The 8,295-nt window shown below is 35.9% G+C and overlaps 1 protein-coding gene across 1 annotated transcript; it reads left to right on the plus strand.

Moving 5' to 3' along the window:
• The first annotated feature begins 780 nt into the window (after nt 1–780).
• Nucleotides 781–7,443, plus strand: LOC134848054 (uncharacterized). The gene is made up of 5 exons (XM_063865389.1): nt 781–1,218; nt 2,231–2,361; nt 5,798–5,950; nt 6,262–6,504; nt 6,916–7,443. Exons 1-5 carry the CDS (start codon nt 1,091–1,093, stop codon nt 7,191–7,193), a joined length of 933 nt encoding a protein of 310 aa, XP_063721459.1. The 5' UTR covers nt 781–1,090; the 3' UTR covers nt 7,194–7,443.
• The last annotated feature ends 852 nt before the right edge of the window (nt 7,444–8,295 follow it).

Consider the following 8,295-nt stretch of genomic DNA (forward strand, 5'->3'; position numbering starts at 1 on the left):
GTAATACAGTAGAATCACCAATTTTACACATCCAAAGTCAACCGTCTAGGGGCTTGTCCACGTACTCAAGGTCATCCTGGTTGCTCATTCTTATTATTCCAAGGTAGAGGGGTATGATGAATGGTTCCCCAGACAAATAACGTATGAACTAGAATTTCCGCATTTATCAAAAGAGCGCAAATTTTGAGCAGCTAACAAAAAAAGTGTTTCTGAAGCTTTTAGCATGCATATATTTTCCTTTTGCGCTCCAACTAATTCTAGGAACTCGCAACAAGCGTACTCCTGCTCCGTTCCAGTTTGATAGAACTAAAGTGACCAAAATTATAACTGATTCAGAAATAAAATAAGGAAAAAACTGTTTTAATTGTTTTAAGCGCACCTGTATGATCGTTTTTTCTGAAAACAGATTAATGTGATGTATCAAAACATCTTCCGATGAATCAAAGAAATTCTTACAAATATCACGAAAGATAGTCAGCTAGGTTGAAATCATGTGTTTCAGGTGGTTTTAAAAACTTTAGTTAAATTATTTGCAACGTTTTTATTTCTTACTTTTTAACAAAATGAGGTCATTAACTAAAACGAGTACTGAAGTTTTTGGTACAATTTGTATGGTTTCCAAAAAAAAGTTACACAGCTTGCGTATATGTATTTTAAGTCAAAAATTTATATAGAAATTTGACTCATATCAACGCTTATAAGCCATAAATTCAAACAAACAATCTTAGTAGACACGTTGATTAAGTTGGTCAAAATCGGCTCAGCCAAAAACTAACCAATTCAGATTCAACTCAAGTCGAAACATGAAAAACGTGTTTTAAACTTTTCGTCTTGTTTAAGCAAAGCTTTCGACCATATCTTACAAGTGCACCTTGTTCTAACCATTCTACGCACGTTTGAATTTAATTCATTTTTATACTTTTCAAGTAAATTTAACCATTTTGTTACTTAAAACCAGGCATATCTGTTTGTTTTCTTACTATACATACAATTAGTCTCACCCTGATCTTTTTTTAAATTACCTTTTTTCGACAAAATTCGTGAAAAAGTGGAATTATTAGTAGATTAGTAGCGAGTTATAATAGCGATTATGATTGGTCAAGCGTTAGTGAATGGGATATTCTGCTGTCTGCAGCTGTCAGCCGTCGTCTTTTGTTTTGTGGCCCTGTATACTAACCAGTGGATCAGGGAAGTCCAACCCAAAGATTCAAATGACAGGTAAAAATTGTTCCCCATCTTTTTCTTGAGTCTCTGACTATTCTCCCCATCGCTTTTGCAGGGTACAAATTTCAATTCTGCCAAATTGTTGAATCAGTTCCTAAAAGGGGTGGCAATTAAGGTAAAGCGAAAAAGGTTAGAGGGAACTAGTTGACGAAACATGCGTTGACAAAACATGGCAAAACAATTGTAGTTGAAATTGTTTATGGATCATGCAAATCCATACCACTATATTGAAAAAAAACCGCAGCATTTTTTCATAGAATTCTCTAATGGAATTGTACGGTTAGCTTTTTTTTGTGAGATCAAGCCAGGTTTCCAGAACAGTGTTTAGATCTGCTTAACAATCTCCCCCCCTTCTTGAAAGGGGGGGGGGGTGATTCTTTAGTAGGTACAATAGGGGGGGGGGTGATTCTTTAGTAGTTACAATAGGGGGGGGGGGTGATTCTTTAGTAGGTACAATATCGGGGTGGAGAGATTGTCAAGTAGATCCCAGTGTTTTTCTCATAGAATATAACGCTGTTTTTGTTTCGTTCAAACGCCGAAAGTTGATTGACCTCTGTATAGCCTCGTCCGCAAGCCGGTCAACCTTACTGCTACTCTTAAAGACAAAATGGTTGAGTAGCTCCAGAGCACCAGGCTCAGAATGACTGTGTTTCACCAGGCGCCCCTGAAAAGTTCATGTTTTTATTTTTAAAGGGTTTCGTTCTTTTTAGACTGCCGACTGACGTCAAAACTATAAGGAATGGAAACTGGCGCGAAAAAAGCTCTTGAGCATGGGCACAGAAATCGTTTAGGCAAACGCGTTTTTGTATATTATAGTGTGAAGTGGAGAAACAGTTAGGTCAACAAATGAAAACTCGAAAAAATGACCACTTTTTCTTATGTCCCTTTTTATAGGATTTTATTTGTAAGGTTAGAAAAGTACTTTTTGGGTACAATTTTTCTACGACGTTTTTACCCGTATAAAGAGTCGTCATGTAATCATTCTTTTCCAACTACTGTTCTGCAGGTATTTCGACAGAGTTGAAGCTTTACATAACCAGGCTATGCTCACTGGCCTAGAAGATGAAGTTTTGTCATCCATCGGACTGTTCAGGATCTGGGCTAGGGGTGACGAGTCATACCCACTTCCTATTGTGGGTAACTAACTCAAACTGCATTTTTTTACTTTTCAACCCCCCCCCCCTTTCTTCGTCTTCAGTCATCGAATTGTTGTTGAAATGAAATCAAGATTTGAAGTTTTTCTTTTAAGCTCCGTTAATCGGTAAGTTATACGCTAGAAAAAATAGTGCTCTCGTCAACAAATTGAAGATTTTATCATTAAACACATTGTTTGTAAGCGCAGAATGTTTTCAACTCATTTGGTAAAACCCACATTTTTTCGCAGAGCTTAGTTTTTTCCGCTAAAAGACTGCAATGAAAAAATCAGCAATGAAAATCAAAGAAAGGGATCCTTATCGCAATTACATGTTTGAATGAAACAAGAAAAACATTTTCGGTCTCAAAGAGTTATTTTATTTAATTTGTATAAAAATGATGCAAAAAAAACGAAGCAAGTTTTTAGTTTGTTGTTTCATCTTCTTATTTTTTGTTTGTGTGTAATTCATATTTTGTGTTAAACGTTAAATAAGCGCAACCAAACCAAACAGTTTTAAGTTTTTTTTTTCAAAATATGTTTGGCAACTTGGCACAGGTTTGGAAATATCATCTTTTTCCAAAATGCGATTTTTAAAATTTCCACCTCATTACCACTGCAATCCGACTCACTTTTCTTGTGTTGACTTAATATCAATTACTCCGGACGAGAACTAAATCGTCTTGTTTTTAAAAAAAAAGCTGAAAAAAAACAGCCAACTTGAGTAAAAAACATATGACCTTACTACAGAACTTATTAACGAAAAAGTATAGTCCCGCGGGTGCTAGGGATTTTAGCAGACCGGTTTTTTGGCAGACTCAGAACAATTATAAAGTGTGATAGCTAACTTCAAACGCGGCATTGGCGATTAGCGACCGCTTGACTCGCTGCGCTTAGATGGGGGCGTTCAACGGTGCCGAAGTACAACAGTGCCGAAAAAGGCGGGAAAATTTCAGAATAATTTACACGCATTTTCTAAAGAGCGGGAAATTTCTGGCGCTAATTAACAAAGAAAATCACTCCAATTTTGGCGCCAAAATGTCTGCAACATCAAATTAAAGAATTATGTTGGCGCCAAAACGTCTAAATGGCAAGCTTTCCCTCCCAAAATCTTTAATTGCCAATTAAGATTGTAAACAATCTCTGTTTAATTTTTGATTGCCGCACTTAATATGTTGAAATTTGTTCAAATTTTTGGCACTGTTGAACACAGTTTTCATTTTCGGCACTGTTGTACTTCGGCATCGGCACTGTTGAACTGCCCCGCATCGGTTCAACGCAAAGATTATCTGTTTATTTAGACTGTTGTGTTTTTGAAGTGGATATTTTTGTTGACAAATCGTGAGATAATTGACTTAATTGGGGAAGCTTGGCCCCAAACTGAACGTCTTTTTGAGTCTGTCAAACAATCGGGGGAAGGGGGGGGGTTTCAACAGTGCCGAAAAAGGCGGGAAAATTTCAGAAAATTTGCAATTTAAACGTTTTCGCGCCAAAATAATTGTTTAATTTGCTGTTGCAGACATTTTGGCGCCAAAATTGGAGTGATTTTCTTTGATAATTAGCGTCAGTAATTTCCCGCTCTTTGGAAAATGCGAGTAAGTTACTCGCATTTTCCAAAGAGCGGGAAATTACTGACGCTAATTACTAAAGAAAATCACTCCAATTTCGGCGCCAAAATGTCTGCAACAGCAGATTGAACAATTATTTTGGCGCCAAAACGTTTAAATTGCAAATATTATCTCCCAAAATGTTTAATTACCACTTAAGATTGTAAACGATTAATGTTTTATTTTTGATTGCCGCACTTATTATGTTGAAATTTGTTCAAATTTTCGGCACTGTTGAACAAAGTTTTCATTTTCGGCACTGTTGAACAAAGTTTTCATTTTCGACACTGTTGTACTTCGGCACTGTTGTACTGCCCCCAAACAACCATGCATCACTTTATTAGCTTGGTCTGCCAAAAGACATTTTTCATTTTTTATGCTAAAGATTGGTCTGCTAAACGATCGATCCCCAGCCCCGCCGCACTGTTTGTTGTGTTCTGATGAGGGTTGGTGTTATAGTCTACAAGGGTAGGGGGCTTTAATAAGAAAGACCAAAGATGTCTTTTTGATGTGAACTTGACGCCTTTAAAAGAGACTTCATCATTTATTTTTTCTCTAGTCCCAAAATGTACAAACTTTCAAACAAATAGTTTTAAAAAGCGCTATGTCAAATTTTAAGAAAATTGCGAAACTTCGCAGATTTCGTCACTGAGGAGTTCTTTCTCATTATTGTCTTAGCCTCATAGACAGGGGCGGATTTAGGGGGGGCGGGGGGGATCGTACGCCGCCTTCAGGGATTCGACCCCCTGCCGACCCAAAGGGTCCCCCCTTTGATACTTTTTCAGAAATCCAGTTTTGGCCGACTGACCCTAAAATTTTTCTAAAGGCGCCTTTGGCGACAATATATACTAACTTTGAGGGGGAGCGCGCGCCAAAAAAAAACGCGATTTTTTTGTCAAAATTTTCAAAAAGTGCCCAAAAATTTTGCGAAAATAGGGGCAAAACAGTGCGAAAAATCAATTTGGTCGACCTAAAAAAAACAAAAAAAGGTCGTCAAAATTTTGGAAATTTTTTGAAAATCCCCCCCCCCTCGAGAAAATCCTAGATCCGCCCCTGCTCATAGAGATTACAAATTACAAATTTATATTTGTTCACATTGTTTTGTTGCAAAATAAGAATACAAACTTAGCAGGCCTCCGCAAAATACTTTTAGTCTTGATATTTCACCTTGTAAAATCAGCATAAAATTGATGCTTATATTAGGTGGGCTGGAAAAGGAAAAGAGAAGGTTATTGTTTGTTTGTTTTTGTTTGCTTCCCGGGATGACCTCCATAGACCGAAATTGCTAATCATACAATTTCATACACTTAGTCTATGGAAAAATGCTAATCATAAAATTTTCATACATTTTTGCAAAATGAGTTTAATCGAATTTCAAAGGTATTTTATTGTTGTTTTGGTATCGAAATTAGTATCTCTTCATTAAAAAAAGAAAAAAAATATCATATGAAAAAAATGCTAATCATACAATTTCCATATATGGAAATTGTATGATTAGCATTTTAAAAAAAAAAAAATTTTGTGAAAAAAACGCTTTGAACAATCAATTCGACTGCTGGCAAAGCATTTAAGCGTTTTTTGGGCTGCTACAACTGAAAACTTTGACTTTTTTTTATTTTTGTTTTTTGAAAAACAAACACTAGTCATACAATTTTCATATATGAAAATTGCATGACTAGCGTTTTTTTAGAAAAAAAACCAAATTTGAAAAAAGAGTCAAAAACTCCAGATCGTTGATAGGTAAATCAGCACATCAATTTTGAACTTGATGTGAACTGTTTGCAGTGACTCGTTTGTTTAAAATAGACTATAATTATTTGTTTGTTTATTTCAGACACGGAGGTGAAGCTTTGCAAGGTGTGTCTCTTCATGTGCATTCTGATTGGGTCTGCATGTCTCTACTCTGTCTTCTTCCAACTAATCAGCGACGTCTTCACAGAACACGTGGCCTACGAAATATTCATCGGATGGACTTGCGCATTCCAATGTACAAAACACATTCTACCTCATTATATTTTTACGTTGACGGAACTTTGAAAATTGAAAATGTTGAAACTTATAAAGGAACATATTTTGATAGCCAAAACTTCTTATAAAGGACTTCTAATTTAAAAGAACAAAGTTTGATAGAATCAAAACTTTTCAGAGAACCAAAAGAGACATTTAACCTTTCAAATAACAAAAATAAGCAAGATTGGCTTTTGTGGTAAGATTCAAAGAAACCTATCTAAGCTAAACCAATCGAATGGATAAAGTCCATTGTATTAAGTTTTTAACTGGACTTTTTTCCTGCTGTAGCTATTCTGACGCTAGCGGGAACGGCAACCGCTATGCGGTACTTCCAGAAGTCATTCAGCTACGAGACGAGTGGCCTCTCCCTTTTCATGGGTTGGATCGCCTTCTGCATCCAACTGATGCTCATCGTCTGTTGTCTCTTCAAAGTCCTCTTAACTCGCAACAAAGTGAAGGGAATCAGGGCGGAGGAAAAGCGACAGATGCAAGCCTTAACTTGGAACAGACCAAGACCGGTTGACGAAAAACGTAAGAGTTTCCCTTTATTCTTACAAATTTTTTTAACTAAAAGAGAATTGAAAGAACTAAAAAAAATGAAAAGAGGGAATGGGGAAGATTTAGGACTTAAATCTCAAAAATTCTGAAGCTCTGAGTCCACCCCTGTTTGTTAGTGCAAGCTATTTTCTCGCATTTCTTAAAATGTTTTGTTTTTAAAGCTGTTCACAAGCACAAAATAAAGTAAGATTAACAATTTTTCTGGATAATGGTTACGTTTAGTTTCATTATGCTTATCGGTGAGTTTAGTTTGTTTTGGAATTAAGTTTTTTCTATAAACCAAAGCTGACATTGCGCTTTAAATGATCGTTTTTACCCGCTTATTTCATATCACATATTCATAGTTTAATTGAAAAAAAAGTTATTTGGTTTGATTTTCTTTAGTGACTATGCGATCTGCAACATCTGAGAACAGATTGTACCAGCCAGCTCCCGCCCAAAACACCCCGCGATACGCAACTGCGGACCGAGGAGGCTTCCACCGCCCGGGTGTATACAGCCCGCAACAGTTCCGAGACGACTACCCCGCCCCGAGACGAGCCCACTCTTACGACAGCAAACAGTTCGACGGACACCAATCGCCACCGCCGATGACCGCTCGGAACGACCGAAAAGACTCGTACAGGTCCTATGATCAGGGTGATTTACCGAGATATCGCTAAGAATTACGCGAATAACACAACACGAGATCCAGCTAGTTCAAAAAACAATTTGTGAACGGTTTGGAAACAAGAATGGATCACAATAACTGATTTTCTACATTTGAATGACTGGGTATTAACGAACATTTGAAAATTTCATTATTTTTGTGTACATAAATAGAATTATTGATATCAACTGAGATAAGTTAACGATTTCCTTTTTTGTAATTTTATATCTAATAAGCTTTGAAAACTTGACTTAAATAACGAAGACTAATTCAAAGAGTTTCTTAAGAGAGATATTCAAATACTAGACAAAAAGGGCCCAAAAACTTTTAAAACTTTTCATTTCACATAATGATCAGATATTTTAAAACTCAAAAAACAATTTTCGGGAAGCCCTGATTATTTCGATTGCACTTTAAGGCCAAAAAAAGCTTTTTTTAAAAATTGGTAGTTACTAGAATTTTTTTTGGAACAGATAAAATGGAAGTGAATTTGTTTTTTTTTGTTATTTTCTTCGTTTATATCCACCCACGCTCTATTTAAAGTTAAAAAGAAAGCAAATAGTATCACGTATTCTAAAGTTATAACGAAAACATTTGCCTCAATGTTATTTGGAACGATTGAACCGGTCGCTTACCTTTGTTAAGAATAAGCAACATATAGCGCATTAATCATTTCAAATTGGCCAAGTTAGCAATTTATTGCACAAACAATTTCCATCAAAAATCACACAGAGTAGCAATCAGTGGATCAAGTTTATAGATGTCGAGTCTGGTTATTGTATGAATGCCAAGCTTCCCGAGTAACATTATAATTCTTACCATGGTTGTGCAAAATTTAGCAAATTAATTAGGTGTGATCTCAGTATTCGCTAATGAACTGAAGTGAATGCCAATTTTTGTCTTCACAACGATATTTGGATGCACTATTTCAAAAAGACCGTGGTATACTATTTCAAAGATTTCAGACGTGATGCATTTGTATGCCAAAATGTATTTTCTTATATTCCTCATTTGAAAGAAGCAGCAAGCATTGTAAACAAATAATCGCAAAAAAACAAGGGTTGAGTTTTTATTTAGTTAATCATATTTTATATTTCAAAAAATTAATTGTTTTT

Source organism: Symsagittifera roscoffensis, chromosome 6 (assembly GCF_963678635.1).
Source record: "Symsagittifera roscoffensis chromosome 6, txSymRosc1.1, whole genome shotgun sequence".
Classification (NCBI taxonomy): domain Eukaryota; kingdom Metazoa; phylum Xenacoelomorpha; order Acoela; family Convolutidae; genus Symsagittifera; species Symsagittifera roscoffensis.

Bases quoted from the DNA above. Each gene is read 5' to 3' on its own strand.
- LOC134848054 (XM_063865389.1), top strand. From the start codon at position 1,091: ATGATTGGTCAAGCGTTAGTGAATGGGATATTCTGCTGTCTGCAGCTG. The intron at 1,219-2,230 runs GTAAAAATTGTT...ACTGTTCTGCAG, and splicing joins CCCAAAGATTCAAATGACAG to GTATTTCGACAGAGTTGAAG. The intron at 5,951-6,261 runs GTACAAAACACA...TTCCTGCTGTAG, and splicing joins ATGGACTTGCGCATTCCAAT to CTATTCTGACGCTAGCGGGA.